General features: G+C 37.7%; 1 protein-coding gene across 1 annotated transcript in view; it reads left to right on the plus strand.

Annotated features, from left to right (window-relative positions):
• LOC128745404 (proton channel OtopLc) overlaps positions 1 to 24703 on the plus strand; it is a 38412-nt gene that overhangs the window by 2413 nt on the left and 11296 nt on the right. Inside the window, exon 2 of the mRNA XM_053842477.1 lies at positions 24274 to 24670. Coding sequence (XP_053698452.1) covers positions 24274 to 24670 — 397 coding nt within the window. The remainder of the gene's footprint in view (positions 1 to 24273; positions 24671 to 24703) is intronic.

Below are 24703 nucleotides of genomic sequence, written 5' to 3' on the forward strand. Positions count from 1 at the left end.
AAATTAGCTCTGGTGTCGTTACCAACTATGTCAAAGGAATTTGTCTTATATCGAGGGAAAAATTGTCTTATATCGAATTGTCTTATATCGAGGTTGTTTAATAACGAGGTTGTCTTATATCGAGGTAACCCTGTATGCATAATTTCCTGTATTGCCATTCTATTTGATACACAACAATAAAGTTTTCTCGAATAAATTTTATCAATTTTTATTACTCACTCACGTTACTCACGGTTACTCACGTTGTTGTATTTTGTACACCATGTGTAGGTTTTTGAATGCCATATTGCTATAAAGTTACAAATCGTGTATTACGTATATACTAACGTATATTCTTCAATCAACTTGTTATGAGCAAAATGTCAGAATTATTCAATGCATTAATACTTTAAATTGTTAGGAAAATAGATTAGCATAACCCGACATCACGGAAACGAAGCAAGTAGCATGTGAGGTGTACCGCAATTGGTCCCAACTGGAATTTTCTCTCGTTTCTTCATATGGAAAAATGGTGTCTGTATGCAGCAAAACCACCAGCAAATGTAAAATGTATCCGTCTGTTGGTAGTTGAGTAATTCGGGGTCAAAATCAGGGTATTTTTTATAATCAAAGTTCTACAGTTCGTAAACAAGCAAACATAGAGGTATACTATGTTCAGCAAAGTTGTGTATTTTTATTATTTATACAACTTTGTAATACTTGAAAAAGTCATACAACAATTACAAAAAGAGCTAAAATAGAAAAACTGATTTTACAAACTTATATACAATAAATAAGATCTCTTCGTTGAAGAGATAGAAGGTTACTATCCTCGGCAAAATTTCTTGTGATAATATGCTCTAAAACTTTGCAGAACACATCAATGTGTTATATTGAAACTGATGGAAAATAATTTTTTTATTTCACTTTTAGGGGGATTAATCAAAATTCAGATTCTACCAGACGATAGAGCTTTCAATTTCAAGAAACTCTTCCAAAGGTTCGATAAACTTAAAACCAAGTTTTCCTAGTCAAAACTCTAGTGCGCACGTTTTCTTTAGTTTTGGGCTATTGTGCGCGCGAGTAACTGTGTTATAAAAGTTGGTGCTAGTGTTCGAGGGTTAATATCTTTTGACTGGCAAAACCAATTCTTATGAAATTTTGCATATATATTCGTAGTGTGAAAACCTTCCGTTTGATATTAAAATAATTGAAATTAGGTTATTTATCTTGGTTAAAATCATTATAAATTATTGTTAATTTTGGTGTGGTGTATTCAAATACTCATAACTTTCAAATTAAACATCCAATCAAAAAACCATTCAATAGTGATCTATTCGGCTATATTACCTGCCAAATGAAACTAGTAGCGGGTAAATCGGTTTGGCCATCTCTGAGAAACAGGCGATCATTTGAGCCTTGTCAAAACTGGTTTTTTAAGGCTAACTTTCAAACCACTTGTTTGTTTTCAATAAAAATCGGTGTGAAGTTTAGCGATAGTAAGAGCTTCCATTTGGTACTAAGATCGATGAAATCGGTTATGTGGTTCCGGAGAAAATCGTGTCACGTAATTTTCACATTTTTGCTTATAACTTTTAAACTAATAGTCGGATCACAAAACAATTTTTAAAGTGATATACTAGGTAATAATACCTTTCAAATGAAAGTAATAGCAGACGAATCGGTTCAGCCATCTCCGAGAAATAGGCGATAGAAAATAAGCAGCGCACACACACACATACACACACACACACACACACAGACATTGCTCAATTCGTCGAACCCTATCGATTGGTATATGTGACTCGGCCATCCGGGCCTTAGATCAACTTCGTGTTTTTCGACCAATTCCTAAACCTTTGTTATATAGTATAACAAAGGTAAAACTGTAAAATTGCTTTGGCTAATTCAGTTCGAAAACAGACACTGAGGAAGCCTGCAAGTCGTAGGCGAAATATGCATCTGTCGAGAATAAAATATGAATAGTAGAATTAAAGTAGCCTCCCAGTAGGCTTCGAGGTATGACGCTGGCCTAATAAGTCAGTCGTCGTATGTTCGAATCTCGACTGGGAGAGGCTGTTAGAGTCAATAGGATCGTAGCAACTAGGCCTGCAATTGTCCTGCACTCTTACAGCTGGTTGCGAAGTCTTTCGTATAAAAACAGAAGGTCAAGTTTCGATAACGGAATGTAGCACCTAGGCTTTGCTTTTTTAGTAGATTTAAATTGGATAAGTCACATAAAATGTCTTCTAGTAAAATGGTTCAAACTACATGATGATGATAATGCTTATAAGACAAGATGAAAACTAATTTAAAATTCCCAATAATATTGTTCAACAGTATGATTAGTATTTCGCTTGATATTTTTGATAGCGAAAGTAGTTATTGATCTTAATTTCAAGGCGCAGAAATTTTGCAGTCGATTTTGTTATTTTAACCCATAAGTCAACCAAAATGAAATAACAAGAAGTGAACAAAATCTGTTGGAGCCGTGCTGGACTCCTAGGGATAACACTAAATGACTTCCTAGCCTTGTTGCGGCATAAGTAAACATGCCTAGAGAAAGACCAAACAGGAACGGTGCCACTTAAGCTACAAGCTACTTTTCGATCTTGTCCTTAAAAGGACGGTTTTGGTGCGCAAGTCAGTCGACAGCAAGCACTCAACCAGTGGGCGATTGCAAGCGTGTTCTACTCAGGCACTTAACAGGATTAACCGGAACAGGCGGATAACAGGTTTGAGAAAAATAAATTTCCATGTCTTTAAATAGAGGATTTGGTCCGCAGGTCTGCTGCAGCAACATTAAACCAGTGGAATGGATTGTATACACATCGGCTACTTTTCAGGGCATCTTCAGAAGACTAGTTTGAAACTAAAACTATTCCATTTATTGGCTTTTCACTTCAAGTTTACAAAATAATACGTGGAAAAATACTGAATGAATTGCCCACCGCTTATATAGCACAGAATATTCTCATCCTTCGTTGCTACTGCTGCTGCTGTTCGTCTCGCTCGAAACAGGTAGAATGGAAGACAAGTAAAAAAGGTGTGGCTTATTTCGCAGCTGTGGTTCGATGTCTTTTTGCTGGTAATGTTGTTGTTGTTCTTGGTAATTCGCGCTCGAACGTGAAAAAATACCACTATTTCCTGCCGCCATGTTGTTCTTCCGTTTGTCGTTTTTTTCCTTCCGCTTATCTTTCTCTTTGGCAGAGATGGCACAATCACTTTGACTCAATTCACATTCATTTGACAGTACCGTCTCAGCCAAGCAAAATATGACAAAGTTGTGTATGGAACGATTGAAGAACTAGTTATTATCTACAACTTTTCTGTATAAAGTATTGCCGTATCTTTTGGATTTACGGTGCTAGTACCTCTTTAGTGACTAAGTGAACGTACATTTAGTCACTAAGGAGTTACTAGCATTGTAGCGCCGTAACTACAAAAGATACAGCAAAACTTAATTCAGCAAAATTGTAGACAATAACTAATTCTACAAATGTCCTATACACCTCTTTGTCAAATTTTGCTTGGCTGAGACGGTACTGTCAAATGAATGTGAATTGAGTCAAAGTGATCGTGCCATCCCTGCTCTTTGGTCCTTATTTTTCGTTTTTTCTTCCATTTCTGTCCTATTTTTCCGTTGTTCCATGCTTTTATGTCCTATTTAACCTCTTTTTTTCCGTTTCTTCGGTTCCTTTATCGATTTTCTTTATTGTTTCGCTATTCTTTATTTACTTTTTGATTTCTCTCAGTTTATTCCGTATTAACTTGTCACGTTTTCCCCCTTTTTTATCTCATTTTTCTTGTTTTTTGTTCCGTTTTTAACCCTTTTCCTGAGTCCTAGTTTTTTTGTGCTGCTTTTAACGTAATTTTTCTTCCGATTTTCTTCATTTTCATGCCCGTTTTTCCACTATTCCTGTCTCGTTTTTTGTCATTTTCTGTCCCGTTTCGACATATTTTTTTGCTGCACCGGTTGCCGTCTTTTTTCGCTTTTTACCTCCTTTTCTATTCCGTTTTCCGCTTTCGTTTGTTCCGTTTTTCTTCTCATTATGTCCTGCTTTATTTCCTTCTCTGTCACATTCTGGTTTTCTTTGCCGTTTTATCCCTTCTGTCTTCCGTGTTTATTTTTTCTCTTATTCTACTTTCGTTTCTCCATTTTTCAGTTGCTGTGTTTCCTCTTTTACTTCACCTTCTTTCTATCTCTTTTCTCTCCAGATTACACCCATTGTATCTCTCGTTTTGTTCAAGGTTTTCCTACTTTTCTCTCATTTTTCTACTTCTCTCTTGCGTACGTTTGCTATCTTCTCGTTTTTTAGTCCGGTTTTCCCTCTTTTTCTCTCCCGTTTTCTTCTTCCCATCTTTTTCTCTTTTTATGTTCCGCTTTCCCACCCATTCAGTCACGTTTTTCTTTTTTCGGATATGCAATTAAACTTAAAATTCACATTGGACATTAAATTAGATTTAACTTTGACTAATGTAAATCTGAAGTTTTACTTCAAACCAGACGCAGACTGCAAATTAGGCACGAAGATTTACCTGAAATTACAATTGATATTTTTTGTTTTATTCCCTCACTGGTTTTACTTTTTAATGTTCCGTTTTTACTTTTTTCTAGTTCCGTTTTTCTATTTTTTGTTCCGGTTTTTCTCCTTTTCTGTACCGTTTTTCCGATTTTTGCTCTCACTGTCCTTCAACTTTCTCTCGTTTTATCTTGTTTTTCATTTCTACTGTCCGATGTGTACTGTTTTATTGTTCTGCTTTTCTTCGTTTTCTGTTCCATTCTTTCCTATTTTCAGCTCTATGTTTCTTTGTTTTTCACTAATTTTTTGTTATTTTCTTTCTCGTTATCCGTCTTTTCTCTTCTCTTTTTCTCTTGTTTTTTGTCCCAGTTTTCATATTTTTCTAACTATTTTTTCTAACCTTTTCTTCCCATTTTTCTTTTTCTCCGTACCGTCCTTCCTCTTTCTGATGTCACATTTATTCTGTTTTTTCAATCCTTTTTTCTTTTTCCTCTTCGGTATCTTTTTTTTTTATTTTCTGCCCTTTTCCCGTTTTTGTCCTATCTTTCTCCTTTTATATCCCGTTTGACCTCTTTTTCCTATTTATTTCTTCTGTTCTATCGCTTTTTCTCTCTCTCTCTTCTTCTCAGTTTCCCTCTCGTTTTTTCTTTTTTGCACGCTGTTCGTATCCCGTTTCTTCCATTCTTCGTTTTCAGGTCTGTTTTTTTCTTGTCTCATTTTTCGTCGTTTTCTGTCCTGTAACCGACTTTTTTCTTTTTTTAGCCATGATATTCGTTTTTTGCTTTTTTGTACATACTTTGTTTTTCGTTTTTTTCTGTTATCAGTCTGTCTAATTATGTCCTGCTTTTTCTCCTTCAACAGATCACGTTCTGTTTTTCTTTTTCATCTTATCCCTTTTGTCTTCGGTTTCCTTTTTTTATCATTTTTTTTTCTTTTCTTTTCCCGTTTCGCGTCTTTTATTATTCTGTTCCCATTCTCCTATATTTTCTCTTTTTCTGTTTCTCTTTTTCTATCCAGTTTTTCCTGTTTTTTCATCTTTTCTATCCAATTCATGCTGATTTTCTCTCAAGTTTTCATGATTTTCTTTAGGAGTTTTTTTTCTCATTTTATGTCCAGTTTCTTCGTTTTTTCTCTGGTTCTATCACTTTTCTTCTTCATAATTTTTTTTCCTATTTTAACCTTTGTTATACTATACAGTTGGATTTCTATTTTGGCATGGTTCGTTTTTGGCATGGTTCGATTTTGGCATGCCTCGATTTTGGCAACAAAAGTATTCGTTTTTGGCAACACAAGATATTTTGCTTCCAAAAATATGTTTAAATATCAATCAGTTGCTGCAAAGATGCTTTAAATGACGAAGAAATGATGCCCTCAGTATGTTCGTGAAAAAAAGTTATGTGGTTTCGAACAATAATATTTTTATTGCCGTAGGACTACGTCTTAGCGCAGGGTATCAATAACTTATTTGCACCGGACGGATAGCTCTTAGCGGAGATTTTAAAAATAAAATGGTTGCAATCGTTGATTAATGATACTTAGTTAATTTCTAAAGCATTTACATTAAATTTTTTCATATCGAAAAAGGGTCTCGATTTTGGCACGGTTTCGATTTTGGCAACATAGGCGACACGCATTTGTTGCCAAATTCGAAATCCTACTGTATATCAAAAGCAAGAATAGATTTGGTTTTCACGTTTAAACTTTAAGTAAAAATGCCTAAAATCTATATTTTTTTGGCTTGATTAAAAAATTCTCTTTGCTTTTTTTCGCCCCCTTCAGTGGTCCAACATCAGTGGGACAAAAACTTTTTAAAATATTTGTAATCGCCTAAAATAAAACGGAAAATGCAAAGGAAGGCTAAAACAGAAAGGATATAAAAGGAAGGTTAAAAAAGGAAAGATAAAAAAGGAAAAGGAAAAGGAAAAGGAAAAGGAAAAGGAAAAGGAAAAGGAAAAGGAAAAGGAAAAAGAAAAGGAAAATGAAAATAAAAAGGAAAAGGAAAAGGAAAAGGAAAAGGAAAAGGAAAAGAAAAAGGAAAATGAAAAGGAAAAAAAAAGAAAAAGGAAAAGGAAAAGGAAAAGGAAAAGGAAAAGGAAAAGTAAAAGGAAGAAGAAAAGGAAAAGGAAAAGAAAAAGAAAGAAGAAAAGGAAAAGAAAAAGGAAGAGGAAAAGGAAAAGGCACAAAGGCAAAGGCAAAAGCAATGGAAATAAAGCAAAGGCAAAAGGAAAAATAAAAGGACTAGGTAAACTGAATGGAAAAGGAAATGAAAAAGCAGATAGGGAAAAATGGAAGGAAATAAAGCAAATGCAAAGGAAAATAGAAAATGGTGGAGGTACACAAAAACAAAAAAAAGGTGAAAAAAGAAATGGAAAAGTAGAAAGAAAATAAAAGGATGAAATGATACAGTTGATAGAACATATACAAAATACAAAATACAAAATACCAAATACAAAATACAAAATACAAAATACAAAATACAAAATACACAAAATACACAAAATACGCAAAATACACAAAATACGCAAAATACACAAAATACACAAAATACACAAAATACACAAAATACACAAAATACACAAAATACACAAAATACACAAGATACACAAGATACACAAAATACGCAAAATACACAAAATACACAAAATACACAAAATACACAAAATACACAAAATACGCTAAATACACAAAATACGCAAAATACACAAAATACACAAGATACACAAGATACACAAAATACACAAAATACACAAAATACACAAAATACACAAAATACACGAAATACACAAAATACGCAAAATGCACAAAATACACAAAATACACAAAATACACAAAATGCACAAAATACACAAAATACGCAAAATACACAAAATACACAAAATACGCAAAATACACAAAATACACAAAATACACAAAATACAAAATACAAAGTGCAAAATACAAAATAAACTATTCTTTCAGGATATCAACTTTTTCTCACACTCTTAAATGATTCTACCTGTAAATAGGTCGGGTTTAGCTAAAGCTAGCTTGAAATTACTCAAAATGCACCTAAAGTGTACAAACTCAAATTTTGGGTAAAAAATTCAACCAATTTTGGCTACTTGCTACCGATAATGGAATTATTCTCTGTGACAAATAATGTACTTTCAAGTTTCTACTACCAATTTTTTGGTTAAAAAACTACTCAAAATCTGAGTTTGTACACTTTAAGGGCATTTTGAGTAGTTTTAACCCTTTCTAAGGCCGTGGCAATTATATTGCCACTAATGAAAAATATTTGTTTTGCGTCTATAAAGATATCAATATAATTATAAATTTTTTTTGGTGGCAATATAGTTGCCACTGCCTTATAAAGGGTTAACCAAGTTTAGCTAAATTCAACCAATTCACGGGTAAACTCATTTAAGAGTGCAGGATCAAGGCTCAAAGGAAGTCAAGAGTCGAGTCTGTTTGTCTCTGATTTTATTTATATACATATATACAGTTGGATTTCGATTTTGGCATGGTTCGTTTTTGGCATGGTTCGATTTTGGCATGCCTCGATTTTGGCAACAAAAGTATTCGTTTTTGGCAACACAAGATATTTTGCTTCCAAAAATATGTTTAAATATCAATCAGTTGCTGCAAAGATGCTTTAAATGACGAAGAAATGATGCCCTCAGTATGTTCGTGAAAAAAAGTTATGTGGTTTCGAACAATAATATTTTTATTGCCGTAGGACTACGTCTTAGCGCAGGGTATCAATAACTTATTTGCACCGGACGGATAGCTCTTAGCGGAGATTTTAAAAATAAAATGGTTGCAATCGTTGATTAATGATACTTAGTTAATTTCTAAAGCATTTACATTAAATTTTTTCATATCGAAAAAGGGTCTCGATTTTGGCACGGTTTCGATTTTGGCAACATAGGCGACACGCATTTGTTGCCAAATTCGAAATCCTACTGTATAACAAAGGTTTATAAATTGGTCGAAAAACACAAAATTGATCCAAGGCTCGGAGGGCCGAGTCACATATACCAATAGTTAGGGTTCCACGAACTGAGCAATGTATGTGTGTGTGTGTGTGTGTGTGTGTGTGTGTGTGTGTGTGTGTGTGTGTGTGTGTGTGTGTGTGTGTGTGTGTGTGTGTGTGTGTGTGTGTGTGTGTGTGTGTGTGTGTGTGTGTGTGTGTGTGTGTGTATGCATGTGTGTTCGCTCTGAATTTTATATCGCCTGTTACTCGGAGATGGCTGAATCTATTCGACCGCTATTACTTTTGTTTGAAAGGTATTATTGCCTAGTATATTACTATTAAACTGTTTCGTGGTCTGACTTTTCGTTTAAAAGTTATAAGCAAAAATGTGAAAACTACGTGACACCATTTTCCCCGGAACCACGCAACAAATTTTAACGATCTTAGTACCAAACGAAAGCTTTTACTATTACTAAACATTTTGCTAAGTTTTATTGAAAACGGACAAGCAGTTCAAAAGTTAGCTTCAAAAAACCTATTTTGACTAAGTATAAATGAACGCCTGTTTCTCAGAGATGACCAAACCGATTTATACGCTATTAGTCTCATTTGAAAGCTTTTATAGCCGGATAGATCACAATTGATTTGTTTTTTGATTGGACGCTTAATTTGAAAGTTATGAGCAGTCGTGTACAACACATGAAAATGACAACAATTTATAGTGATTTTAACTAAGATAGTTTATCTAGTTATAATTATTTTAGTATCAAACGAGAGGTTTTGACGCGGCGAATATATCTGCAAAATTTCACAAGAATTAGTTTTACCAGTCAAAAGATATTTAAAAATGATTGATGAAATTTATTCATTTAATTCATTTATTATTATTATTAAATCAACGGGCTCGAGATAGCCCCAATGATTGTCGATAGTTTCATAAAAATACAGTCAAGTGAGTAAAATACAAATACAAAAACAGTTAAAATATAAGTCTACATCACTCGCGGATTATTGCTCCCGAAAAAATGCTTGCAAATCTTCTGCCAAGTATTCGACGCGACAGATGAAAATCGAATAATGACGACACTTGATTAAAAACTCGATTCATTATTGATATCAATCAGCGGGACCAAACCTCAACAAAGGTAATTTACTCTAGCGTAAAAATGTGTAGTTTTTCAATGGGTACTTTTTTAGAGCAGTTTACTAATTAAATATAGCACATTTTCTTATACTATTAGGGTAACCGTGAATCCCCTAATAGGGTGACAAAATTTTTTGTTTTTTTAAATGCGCCCAAAAAATATAGCTTCTTCACAAAAATTGTAGAACACACTAAAATAAGCAACTTTGCTGCATATAGTAACTATCTATCTCTCGCTGATTGCGAAAATTAATGATTTGTTTAAAGAAACACGATTTTTTTATTGCTTTCAAATGTTCTGCAAAGTTATTCAGTAGGTTAAAATGCACTTTAAGGCTTATTTATCGCTAGGATGCATTTGGATGATAGCTAACACAGCGTTAAGAAACATTGTAATTAAGTTCCGAAGACGTGTCGATTTCTATATGAGCATTTCCAGCTCAAAACGCTAAAAACGCCATTTTTACTCGACTCTTTTAAATTGCAATTGGAACGTGAAAATGTGAAAATAGTTTTTTCTATTTATCTATAAGCCAGAGAAAATGAAATGGCTTGACAAAACGAGTCTTTCCTTTTAAAAAGGCGGTACGACCATTTATCGTTGGGAGGACCAATCGGCACCCAATTTATAATTCTCGCTTGCTGACCTAAAACAAACAATCTGACAAAATTTAATTCAAATCAGTGCATGTCAATTACACGATTATCGGATACTTTTCATGAATTGACCTTAATAAATAATTTTCAAATTTCACATTTGCAACAACTTGAGAACAGCTGGGCCCAAGAAACCGTTTATATGAGAATTTACTTCAAAATGATGCGTAGAGAATTTGATTTTGTTAGTTTCACAAGAAATAAAAATTACATAGATTTTTCAAAAATTATCAGAAAGAATGTCCATAAGTAGCCAGATTTTAGGACATTATTTAAGCTGTCTTTAAAAAAATGAGGCAAATAGGAGAGGATATTTTGAGAAATTGTTTAATTTTTATTACGATTTTGCGAAGTTTTTTTTCTGGAAATAGGTCTAATTTCCCACAACTTATCATTTGATGCCGTTTTCATTAAATAAGTAGTTTTAAGATATAATTTTAAAAAAATTATCTCATTTTTAAATACGTCCTTTTGAAAAGTTATTCTTGGCGAAAAATTTATGTTTAATGGAAAATGAATCCTTGCGAGGTATCCAACGCAGGGATGGTTCGATCACTTTGACTCAATTTTGATTCATTTGACAGTACTGTCTCAGCCGAGCCAAATATGACAATATTATGTATGGGACATTTATAGAACTAGTTCTAATCTATTTTTTCTAATTTTACTGAACAAAGTTTTGCTTCTAAAGTTTTGTTTCTAAAATTCTAATTTCTCTGAACAAAGTTTTGCTGTATCGTTTATAGTTACGGTGCTATAACGCTAGTAACTCAACAGTTTTTAACATACAATGTTCTACAAAAATATGTCTATTGATAAGAGTATAAACTTTGTAAAGCATTATGATGCAATAAAACCATTAAATTTGAAGTAATTAGCGGAAAAGTGATTTTTGAGAGGTCTTTATATAAAACGCCCTGTGAGATAGAAACTATAAAAAATAGGCTTACTATGTCTATAAAAAAGTTACTTATATAATCTTTAGTTACAACTTTGTCGAAGAAATTATCCTTCTATCTCTTTTCTACAAAAAGTTATTATCACAAAAAGTTATTTCTACAAAAAGTTTTAGAGTTGTAGAAATTTGCTGAACATTGTTGAGAGCTATTATGAATCGCTTAGCCGCAAAAGTAAATTTCCACTTAGTGTTCGTTTCTGGACCACTGTGCAATAAAAGATTAAAAATTAACAAACAAGAAAAAAATCAAAAATTTCCATGTGTCACAATATTCCACTTTTTCTTTGGAGATTTCCACCATCACTAAACTTAAAATTTAACACAAAAATGGAAATTAATTGGTTTAAAATTAAACTTGTAATTGTGCGTGAAATTAGAACTGTAAATTGAGCTTATAATGGAAAGCTGCTGATAATTTCTGGATTACAGAAATTATTTTGTTTTATATAAAATTTTACTGAGATCGTGGGGCACGTGCCCCAGTGTGCCCCAGCCTGGGCAAGCCAGTGGAGATGATAACCATTTCTTTAGCTTTTCACATAACAACATCTCAACGAAATTTTGTGCCAAGGGTGCTGGTAGAGAATTTGATTTAGAATTCAAGACAGAATGTTTTCGTCGTTCCTCAGAGGAGTAATCTAGGACCTCTTTTGTTTTGGTTTTTCATTTTGATTTTTCAATTTCTTTTTTACCATGAATTGAATGCCTGCTGCTCTGCCCTGCTCCGACGACGATGTATATAGTAGTTAATAGAACGACTGTTCAGAATAACTCTATACGTAGAATTCAATGAAGAAAGTACTTCTTTTGTAGTTTCAATTTTTCAACTTATGAAATATAGCTAGCTACGTGTTAAAACGTAGGATTTCTCTATGACGGTGACGATTTCTCATAAGGGATTTTCAAATAATTTAGCTGAAAGAGCTTTGTCTTTCACGGATGTAACTGTGGTTGTTTATAAGTTAAATAAGATACTGAGTCGATTTTTCTATCACGGGCTATATCTCTTTAAGGGGAGACTTGGCCCCCTAGCTCCTCCCCTATCTCCACCAATGGATGCCAATACTCAAAAAAAAAATTTCATTTATTGACTTAAAATGTATATTTTCTACTTTTTTCATTAGCCGTTTGAATTGCACCTCCTGAGCATCGGCGATTGGTGCTTCTGTATTAAACATTCCCCACGAAGAAATATTGGAATGCAGATATCAGTTTACCAGTAGTGATCAATTAAATTAAATTCATTTTCATTAAATCCACTTCGACAGAGCTGAATGAGCTTGATGAAAAGATTGTTTCTTATCGGATTTGTAGGTTGCAGCCTGAGCGTTTCCGCTTGCAGTTATTGTAATCTTAATAATAATTATTGTGGTGCTTGCAAAATGGATTCAAAGCCAGAACCAATCGACCGGTAAAGATCGTTATAGTTACGGATTCAATCCATTCCGTAAAAGTCGTAGTTTAAACTTGAGTTTTGATCCAGCAACGAATACGGTCTATCTTTCCCATTCAATCAAATTCGGACCGGGCACCAACACCGAGATCAGTCAGTCAGTAGGTAGTCAAGGCTGGCAGATTTGATTTGTTTCGCGATTGAAAGATGGTTTCCCAAACAAAATACCAACCAATTTGATTTGCAACCCCCATTATGACACCGAACGTTGATGGAGAGGGTAGGGCGGCATTGTTTGGCGCTAGGATTTTTTCTTCCATTCCGTCACTTGAAAGCCAGCTCCGATTAGGAAATGTAGTCTACAGTTCCGGCTTGGCAGCATTTGTTGAAAGAAAACAAAAACCTCGCCGTCCTCCCCCGCTTGGTGATGTGATATTCTGTAACCGTCCGATTCTGCCGATGCCGGCGTGATGTGCGGAATTCAATAGAACCAGTAACTGTAATCGGATTGTGCGGTCTCGTGTTCGGGGAAGATTTATTCTACCCAAGTCAAAAACAAAAAAGAAAAAAGAAAGACCAGCCGGTCGACCGGCCGGCAAAATTGCTGCTCGATCTGCTGTTGAGTGGGGTTTAGCTGCGGGGGCGTTCTTCGAAGGATGGAATTTCATTGTAACCGATGCCGGGTTGTTTTGGAGCTAAACTTGACACAAGCTGCTCTTTGTGACCTTGACGAATATTAAAACAAGACCGCCATCGACCGTTGTCATTGGTGCTGAAATGCTTGGAATGGTTTGAATATTTTAGGGATACTTTCGAGACATTCCACACCAAAATTTACTCGCCGGAAACCTAAACGAACCTTCCCTTTTTCGGTTGAAAATTTATGTATTTATTTACTGTATTTTTTAAAAGATGCAATTCCATAAATATATGCCTTGACAATGTTTTGCTTTCGGATTGACAACGAAAACTGTGGTAAATTCACACAAAAAATGTATTGATTCCAACAATTTGTCACTAAACGACGTATCAACAAAATACCACAACTGGCCCCGTTTTTTAACCCCAACAATCCTAGATTGGACAGCATATAAAGCATCCGTTGTAGTTTCGCTTTGGCGCTGGTGCTTATCTATAGACGACTAGTCGAATAGAGTCAGTTCCAACATTTCAACACGCTCCATCATCGTTTGCACCTCGGTTAATCGTCCGTATATGCTGCACAGCAAAGTGGGAGCACATTTTCCCGATCGAAAAAGGAAATTGCTGACGCGTCGCGGGCGCTCGGCAGCAGTAACGTCTCTTGCGCTCTCTCTCGCCTTCCGTGCGCCGTACTTTCCTGGTTCGGAAAACGAGCGACATCCATCAATCGATTCATGCTACACTACCATACCAAGCGAGGATGGATAGAACGAAAGCCAAGTAGGATATCCAAGCAAGAAGTGGAGTAGAGGAAGGGTTTTTCACACTCATTCAAACATTCCAACAGAGTGAAATAAAAGAGCTGAAAAAAAAACTGAATTGATCATAACTCCAACCGACATGGCTCCCTTGGCACCAACCACATCAGGCAAGGCAGTTCAGTAGTGCGGTTATCTTGTGGAAAGTGCTTTTTTTCCACTTTACACCTTCTGTATTCAATGAGGAAAAAAAGGTGGTCGGGTGAAAATTAGCAGTCCCTTGCCAGCCGGCTGTCGGAACTTGAGCGATGGGGCGTTTGGGCTTTGGGCCTGTTCTATCCCTACCAAGTTAGCCCTTGTTTATTTCTGGCCGCGTGGAAATCCGCGACCCGATGAAGGCTTTGCGCGCCAAGCGCACGGAAACGACGACGGCTAATGAATGGTTGTTTGATTGCTGGCGCCACTCATAAACTTCGATTCGGTGTCGTGTCGGATTAACACGACGACGACGACGATGATTTCTATGGTTTGTTGATACACAGGCTATAGATGTTTTAATTACCGTCTAGCGATGTTTGATTTTGCAGGAGGAAAATTCGACTTTTTCGATTCGATAAACTTTCTCGCGATGGTGGTTTTTTGGCACCGGAAGGGGGCGGCACGGAGTGAAAATGTTTTCCAACCGTATTTCGCCAAAGTCGATCCTAAAATTTATGGCTTTGCTGCGTTTGGCATTCCGTAAGAGCACATAAACGAGTTTTGATGAGCACGTTGAAAGCAATATGGAATGATGCCGAAGTTACGTCTGTACGTATATTTAATTTACGATATGGACCTTTTTTATGTTCAATTCCCTAGATTGACACTTTTATTTCTAAAATCTATTTATTCATTCGGAACACGGTTAATGTTCAGGCAATCCATTAAAATTGGTATCCTTCATGAAACGAGTAGAAAACAAAAAAAAACTATTTGCATCACATTTTATTTTCTTTTACATTGTTCAGTAAATTGCTGACAAGCTATTATTATTGAACTGCGCATCTTACGGACAATGGACAACATCTGGGCACTCAGTTGTACGATCAGGCCTAAAATCCTGTAGCTAAGTGAAAAATTCAGCAGTAGAATTATTATCCTTAATGACCTCTTCCTATACTAAATACCTGTGGACTTGGAGCCGCGGCACATTGCTGTTGGGTCCAGCAGAGACTTGCAACGATTATTAGTATTCCAAACCACTTCATTACGATCAATACTCAACAATCAACAGATTTCGATTGATTTTGTTGTAGAATTTGTGTTGTGATTAGTGCACTTATCAGTGTTACTTAGCATTTCTAACTGAAATATCAACAAACTTTGTAAGATTTAATTCAAAGTCAAAGCATGTTCAATTATACGAATACCATAACAAATTATACCATAGGATATGGTGAAATAAGTGAGGTGGAAAAAATTGATGCTTGTGTACAACGCTGGTTGCTTGTCGTTGGGAAAGGATTGAAAACTGGACACGAAAATATTCGACCGAAACAATTTTGTTGGAGTTAAATTATGCGTTTTAATATTTACACCCAAAGTGACGCCATTGTCTTTGTACCACTCTTTGGTTGAATGTCAATATTGGTGAAATTGAATATTTGAAGCCTGCCTAGTCGGCAAGAAACTAACTTCATCCAGCTGCAACTTTTTCAGAACGCAAATCTTTTGATAAATTTCCTGGCTGATCCGTGGTAGGATAGTATAGTGGTTTGTTGTAAAACAATAAACAACGGCAACAACCATCCGTCGACATGCATGAACCTTGACTGAAACATACTGCTTCTTTGAGTTTCGATTGCTTTAGTTATCGATGTCTTCCGCTTGCTGGCTTGCTGGATCCTACTGTTGCTGACTACTGTTGTCTGGCTGGACTAATACAGACAATTACGACAGGTTGCGCTTACAACTGATTCCGTAGAACTCGGTCCTTGATGGTACTCTAGATCAAATCCCAAGTAACAATTCCAAGTTTTATTTCGTTCGTATAGTGGTTTTTATGACCAATTTCATAAAACCGCTAATAAAACTATGAGCTCCACCAAAACTTTCTGATGACCGCTATAAAGCTGCTTTCTGACCAAGTCGCCCACTCCTCAGAATGTTTTCGTAACCGCTATAAGAATCAGGTTATAAGCTCAAGTAGTCGTATCACGCTCTGCTGAAAGCAGCAATAAAACCGGTTAAGCTTTCGCTGCTTGACAGCCAACGTCATAATTTAAAAAGGCTCTTCGCTTTTCTGGCAAACACTAAATAAGTTCACTAGCTTTGTTAACTTGAAAATATATCCGTGACCAGAAAAGTTTTAGTTTTACTGACAGATCATTCTGAACGATTTGGTTTATAGCGACCAGAATAAAATATCCCATAGAATATTTATTAAATTTTAAGCAATTTCGTTGGCTTGCACCATGTGCGCATTTAATTTCATCGTGCATTTTGATATGATAGGTTGATAAAATCAGCGGGCCACTGAAATTTAGCAATTTTCGAAAACTGGCTACTTTAACAAATTGAAAATATTCAGTTAGTCAATCTCAATTTTTAGCAAAATCAGTTGCTTCCTCTGACAGGAAAACCGATTGATAACAATTCTTTCTGCAAAATACTTTGCTTTCATGACTTGTTGTTTGCGAGCTAAGACAAAATACTAGAATATGGCAATATGGCTTCGCGTAAAAAAAATGATTTTAGTGCTGAATTTCGTTATTCTTCATAATAGCAGAAAAGAAACTGTTTGGTCAGGGTGTTACCGTTTTAGTAGCTCTATAAAACTAACAGATTTATTGCGGTTTGACAAGTAACCGCGATAAGATCAATTTTGATCGGTGCGCCATTTTGTATTGATACGCCACACGTATGGTAGGTTTGTAAGAGACGTTGTGCAGCCAACTAGTTTTAACGTGGTAATTCAAGCAAATTTGCTTTATTAACAGTTTTATTATGGTTTTCCAGCTAGCTATTAGTGTGTTTGGACTCGTATCCTCTTGGTATTGCGCAATCTTCTTATATATAAAAATGGATTTCTGTCTGTCTGTCTGTCGGGATGTTCCTTATAGAATCAAAAACTACTGAACCAATCGGCGTGAAAATTTGCATGTAAAGATTTTTGGGGCCAGGAAAGGTTTTCGTGATGGTTAGAGACCCCTCCTCGCACTAAGAGGGGGGGCTCCCATACAAATGAAATACAAATTTCCTCATAACTCGAAAACTAATCAAGCAAATGGAACCAAATTTGACATGTGGGTGTTTTTGGAGACAAGCATGTTTTCTATGGTGAATTGAAACCTCTCCCTGTTTTAGGAGAGGGGGGGGGGGGGCTCCTATACAAATGAAATACAAATTTCCTCATAAGTCTAGAAGTAATCAAGCAAATGGAACCAAGTTTGGCATGTGGGGGGTTTTGGAGGCAGGAATTTTTTTAATTATGGTTTTAGATTCCTCACCGCTGTGGTACGGGGATAAGGACTCTCATACAAATAAAACAGTAATTTTTGCGTAACTCAAAAACTAATCAAACTCGAGAAATTTTAGACTCATAAAACATTAATCAATAACAAGACCACCAAAAACTATCAATAGTAACATTAGATAATACAGCGCGAGTCGCCCATAGGCCGCAAGTGTTGCCGGCCACCTGCCGTCGGAAGCGCCGGCCACTGCGGGGGGCAGCCCCCCGTATAGATCACCTCTATTTAGGTTTATTTATTTTCCTAGATCTATTGACCTCTATTACTTTCCTTCAGTTCGGTCACCCCTGCGAAATGGTACTATCTACGAAAAGATTTTCCGTGAAATAGTACATCCCGCGTAAGGTTATTCGCGAAATGGTATTCTGCGAAACTATATATTCCGCGTTATGGTCAACCGAGGATTGGTGTTCCGCAAAATGGTATTCGGCGAAATGGTTCGTAATGATGGCGAATATTTAAATGCTATCCGCTTTATTTTATCAGGCTGAGCGATGGAGGAGTTGTTTTCCTTCTCAGTTCCACTCTTGCAAAATTCGAGATTGTAACAAAGGTCATCCGAGATTCACGATTTATGTACAACATAGTTTAATTTGTGGCAATACGAAGTTTGTCGGGTCAGCTAGTAAAATATATTATGTTGCGGTCCTTCTTTTTATCTCACAAAAATTGATGCCAACTTCAAACATCGCACTTATGCCACGTCCTAATCTATATGTATTTTTAAGTTAACAAAGTTGGTTGGCTGATTTATACCTTTGTGAAACGAAGAGAAAAGCTCAATTAAATTATGGCGGTGGCTATCAAGCAGCGATAAGCATAATGGGTTTTACTGCTGCTTTCAGTGGAGCGTGATAAGATTCGACCTTATAATCTGATTCTTAAAGAGGTTATGAAAACCTTCTGAAGAAAGGGCCACTTGATCGGAAGGTAGTTTTATTGGGGTCATCAGAAAGTTCTAGAGAAACTCACAGTTGAATTAGCGGTTTTATGGAATTGGTCATAAAAGCTACTAGAACTGGAACTATGACGTTCCATAAAAGCTAAATTAATGCTTAGGCTTGCACTTCTGATGGTGGCTCGCCAGGTCCGTTCTGGTACAACTTTCTTTTCTCATCCGGAACACTTCGTCCTCAGCGTTGACAGCATTTTAGGGAACTATCGTTCCGAGCTATTCGTCCGGTCCACCACAAGTTGCGGATTTCCATTCGAACTTCACAACAATGAACAAAATTGGGTCTATACACAAATTGGAAACAGTGTCTATACAAATCTAACACAAATTGGGTCTATACACACAGGGTCTATACACACAGGGTCTATACAAATATAACACAAATTGGAAACAGTGGTGTATGGGGCATTTGTAGAGCTAGTAAGTATCTTCAATACTACTGAAACTGTTGAAACTTTACATCTTTTGTATTTACGGCGCTAGAGGATTGCAATGCCGTTGATAGCAAATAGAGCGCTCTTTTTGTTACCAACGGGGTAGTAGCTTTATAACTCTGTAAATACAACAGACATAGCAATGCTTACTTCAACAATATTTCAGATAACAACTAACTAATTCTACAAATGCCCCACACACCACTTTTTTAAATGCTATTTGCTGCAGTAAGCAAAAGAGAATGGATGATATCCTGCTGCTCAGAAAAGGCCGATTCGAACTGACGTTCCCGCATAAAAATGTCCATTTTGCTTCACCCCTGGTTGGTTGCTCCGGCCTCTCACCCAGGGTGCGGGACGATGAGGTCACCTTGCTTTCAGTCCTCCTCTTGGCACTTTATGGCCGACTTTACACCGACTGCACTTTATGGCCGCACAGCAACATCGGGTGTCCGAAACCAGACTTCTGTTCGATGCCCCCCCCCATTCTTCAAAACAGAATGGATGTTGTAAATGCCGGATCGGCTGTATTCAGCGAAAACGAAAGTGCCTTACGATGTCCAAATGCTTTGCTCCGGACTGGAGCTGACAATACGAGCAAATTATCGAGAGTAGTTACTAGACTGTTTTCGCAATGGCTGCTGTAAATCAACTGATAACACTGTCAATTTTTTTCTGTATACAACAGGTTGCTAGGATTGGCGATGAAGATGTTACAGTGAAGTCTTCGCAAAAGATAACCGCTAGCTCGGATTTATCCTAGCTTAGTTTGAGATCAATTTGTGCAAACTGTATTCAAAATTAGCGGTTAATTTCGTTAATGGTTTGGTGTTCATCGTCATTTTGGTGTTCTAACGGGCTGGTACCGAATGGCCGAAACACAAATGGCCGAATAACGAATGGCCGAAATCCAAATGGCCGAATTTCAGTAACAGTCACAGAAGGCCGAATCACAAAAGGCCGAATCACGAAAGGCCGAATCACGAATGGCCGAATTACGAAAGGCCGAATCACGAATGGCCGAATCACGAAAGGCCGAAATTTTTCGAGATGCCTAAATAACTACTCAATAAAAAACCATGAATTGCTAAGTAGTTAACAAATAACTTTAATCAAACAAAAAAGAAACTACTACTATTAAACAAACAAAACATGCTTTACGAACGCCTTTGTTTAGCGCTTAATAAAAGCGCAACTGCGTCAACAACATTTTTGCTGCTCATTTTGTGAGCATTAACACATTTCGAGTAGATTGTTTCGTCTATTTCTCGGCGCGAATTCGGAACATCCCCCTGAAGAATTTTAAGGATGTTCCCCTCTATCGCCTTTTGCTCCTCCCGCAGCTCTGTGATGATCCTGGTCATTGACAGGTGATTGGAACCAACAATGGTTGTCCATCGTTGGTGCCATGCTTCCAAGCTGTTTGTGGTCCGCGGTAGCTTGTCAATGACAGGCTTAAAATTTGACCACAGAGTGGGGTGAAACAATGACCTGTTGTTCCCGTTCCTCCCACTTATGTAAGTATCCCGAAAATATCTAAGGAAATTCTCCAATTCTTCAGGCATCGTTTCTTCCATCGCGTCGTACGCCTCCTGTATCCGATTTTGAGGCAGAAAAGACAAAGCCTAGAATTTTTATAACATTATAAAAACATCAAATAGTACTTTATCAACAAACCCGCAGCCGTTTTACCGCCATGAATATGTCTGTGTTGGTCAAGTAATGTTGTTTTAGTCCGCGTATACTGATTATATTTTGTGTGAAATGAAAAAAGCATAAGAAGCAGAATGCTTCAAGCATTCCGCTTCTGCTTGTTTTTATTGAATAGTATCCCATCAATGGAAAGCATCGGGTTTCCTCTCTGCGACAACACAATTTTAACGACAGGTGCTCTTTCTTCGTTGTTGAAACCAGCAACATCGGATGAATCGCCGGATGCACTCATTTTTCACAGGATAACTACCAACTACCGTGCGGAAAGCAAACCGTGTTCAACAACAATGGACACAACTGTTGGATTTGCTATGTGCGGTCACCAAAGATGGACACGGCGAGATATTGAATGAAATATTTCGGCCGCTTTAGTAATAGGGTAATAAACTTGTAGTTTACTGCATTTACTTCTTTATGAAAATCCATGACAGTAAGAATAAGATTACAATTATAATATAAGCATATATCTACGAAAGATAATTTTTATACTGGTTTTTACTTCATATTTCTTGATTATAAATACATCTTCATTATAAAGTGCGAGACGTATTTACCGTGTTAGTAGCAAATGTTTCCTAGATGATTCAGGGCGAGACGGCCGTAGGCCGCGAGTGTGCGCCGGTGACCCGCCGTCGGAAGCGCCGGCCACTGCGGGGGGGCAGCCCCCCCGCAGAAACCACTACTATTTAGGTGCATGCATTTTCCTAGGTTTACTGTCTATTAGGGATTATCCCTTAGTTAAGTCCGAACGAGCGGCAGCGAGTAAGGATAGCATGTACCCAATGTTTGCGCAGGTTGAAGGCTATGAATATTTTCGGTCGAATATGACATTCGGCCATTCGTATTTCGGCCATTTGTGATTCGGCCATTAGTGATTCGGCCTTTTGTGATTCGGCCACTCGTGATTCGGCCATTTGATATATTATGCCATTCGTTATTTCGGCCATTTGTGTTTCGGCCATTCGTGATTCGGCCATTTGTGTTTCGGCCATTCGTAGGTAATCCGTTCTAACTTAGTGTGATTCAGTTTGGGATTTCTTCATTGGCATGATTTCTCACAGTTTTTTTTATGATTTGATCCATTTTCTACATATTCACAAATCTTGAAAGAGGAACGAGACAAAAAGATTTTGTTCCAAATGCTGAGGCTACTATGACTACCTATTTTCAAGTCAAAGACAAATCATTTTGAAATAGATGAGTATCGCTATGGAAGTCGGTTATGTTAAATTCTAGTCAATTTAATTGACACTAATCTATTCACCTCTACTGAACTAGAAAAGTTTATCTTAACGGGTAATGTTTTAAGCAAATTATAGTGAGGATTTCTTAAAGCTGATTAACGGTTAATTAATAATTTGTGTTCAACAGCTTTGATGCCCTATACTAATTCACACTTATAATATACCCATCCAATATTTTTCCAAAACAAATGTGTCAACATAATATAATTCCAAAGCTCGTAAGTTATTTCCGGGTGGAAGGCCAAATTAATTTTGACTGATCATCGTCAAAAGCAATATGAAGAAAAATCATTCTGTGTGTCAACCCTCGACTAAAAGTTCGTTAAACTTTTCCATTCAATAAATCAATCAAAAAAATTCCCGTTAAACCCCAGGCGGCCAGAAAAGGCGCAGAAAAAGTATTGATCATCTTCGCTGCTTGCCGCTCATGGTGGCCACATGGCTAATCTAATTCCGTTCGCTTTAATTCCTCCGAACTCCCATGACATGCCAAGACCCCGCTCGCAGCGCAGTGCGCGCCCAGGGAGCCCGTCTGGAGCGTTAGGAAAATTCGTTTATCGTACGTCGCTCGTATACCAGAGCTCAGCCATCAGCAGCAGAGTAGGAAGATGGGAAAAACTGTCAGTTCACAGTTCGCTTGTCTGCCCCTGTCTGCCGAAATCGGTGATGTGCTGATGACAACGGCCGGCAGACGTCTTACCGACCGAACGCGGGGAGTTTCTCCGTGCCGTGGTGTGTAAAATAACACCTGAATGCTTTTTCAAGTACGTGTCATCCACCGAGCAACACAGCAACACAGCATAGCACAGAGCACGGAAATGTTGCTGAGTGATAATGGGAAAAGTTTTCGGTGAGCTTACAGGCTCTGGTCTGCCTAACGGCGCGGAGCGCCCGAACAAGCGGTGGTGGGCGGGTAATTAAATTTCGATTCGGGTTATCTTTCGTGTTAGACTTTCTTTTTCCTATTTCATCGTTGGATCAAATGTTCAAAACATTTAAGCATAAAGTTCTCGCGTTCAAGCTATCAAATTGCCATAAATCTTTCAACGTTTCTCTTTTTGCTGTTGTCCCGTCGACGACATCGTCCGTTGACGTTGGTTGCCAGCGAGCTTGTCCGGATTAGCTCATATCGGTTTTAATTCCAGCCGAGCAGAAGATGATTACGGCACGGAAAAAGAGCTCCCATTTTCTCATTAAAATCCGCTTGACGGTGGCTCGTTGAAGTGATAGCGTGCTCGGAATAAATTATGTCAAGTGATTTAAACAATTCTACTACCCATCGTCATCGCCGTCGTCGTCGGTAGACTCCGAGTCGTTGCCTGTGTTGCCGGGTGCAAATGGATGGGGTTCGGTTCGTCTGCGTAAAATAGATACAGAATTGCAGTACTTCATTCCATTCAATGGACCTGGATACCCCGCTCACGCGGGGTGAGTATGATGCAATTCATTAATAAACATGTAGGAGTTGGTTGGAGTTTGATACAGTGTTTATGGGATGAAATTACTGCTCTTTTTCGCGGTCTGCCACATGATATTATAAGCAGTATTGATTGAGGACTTTTCATTATCTGAAGTGGTTCCATGTTCTACGACATAATTGCTAATTCATAAGCAGAAATAGCAACATCCGTTAAATTGGTGTGTGGACCAATCTGAATTCAAAAACCATGCGCCTCCGTCAGTACTGTTCTGGGGTGGACGCTGCGTTGTCCAGCAACTGACAGTTATTGCAATTCAACAATAACAATCACAATAGTTTACCTCAATTTCGCAACGCGAATTGGGTAAATTTATTTTCAAATTGGGATAATTTCGTCATGACCAAATTTCTGCCATTTGGATAACCAGTTCGAACCGGATTCTAACATCCAGCGGTCATCGCATCACAACCTTGCATTTACCGACAGTACACGAAATGTGCACCGTGATTCGGCGGCAATCATGCCTTGTTAATGCATACGTTGGCCATTGTGATAAAACAATCACAGGTTAGACGTGGTTCAGCGAGGACCAGTGTTCGCTTGGAAGGGTGTTAGTACTGGGTTCGGTTTAAATAAAAGTGAGTTTAAAACAAAATACTAGTTTAGATCAAGTTTCTCAAACTTGTCCAGTAGTTAGTTGCAATCACCAGCCAAGCTGGTTGAAATTCACAAAACAGTACAACGTCTATACCAGATATAGACAGCCGTTCCGTTCTTGTTAGTTTGAAACTATAACCGCGTTGGAGTGGACTACCGTTGTTGCCGTTAGTTCGGTCAATTCACCCGAAGGGGGAAAATGTTGAAATCACTCCACCAAAACGGGACCGTTTCGAATCATCTGTGTTGCAACGGGTCGGGCTCAGCTGTGTGCTAATTGCGTGCTATTTCAATCGTACTAACATTGCTCTCCGTTTCTTTTTTCCAGGGACATGGAACTTCCGGTGCAACCGCTGATGCCGTCACCGTCGGTGCCGCAGAACGCGATAGTTTCGCCGGAAACCTTCAGCAATCAGTCATCGCCAGCGCAATCCTCGCAGCATCTAGCAACGGCGGCGTCGGCAGCGCCGATTGCCGCCAGTTCATCAACTCCGGACGAGGCCCAGCAGCAACAGCAAGAGCAGCTGGAAGCTGCCGAATTCCAGTCGCAGCTGCCGCTGGACTTCCACCCGCCGACCGACGAATCCCGCGTCGGTTCCTCGATAGACACCGCCAGCAAAACGCAACATGAAACCTCGTCCACGTCGTCGGCCTTTCAGCGCATCCAGACGCCGACGTTCAGCGTCAAAGCCAATCCGGTCGTCATCCTGCCCGGGACGTCCCCTGTGGGGAGCTCAGCGGTCGTTCTGCAGTCGCCG

This window comes from Sabethes cyaneus, chromosome 1 (genome assembly GCF_943734655.1).
Source record: "Sabethes cyaneus chromosome 1, idSabCyanKW18_F2, whole genome shotgun sequence".
NCBI lineage: Eukaryota > Metazoa > Arthropoda > Insecta > Diptera > Culicidae > Sabethes > Sabethes cyaneus.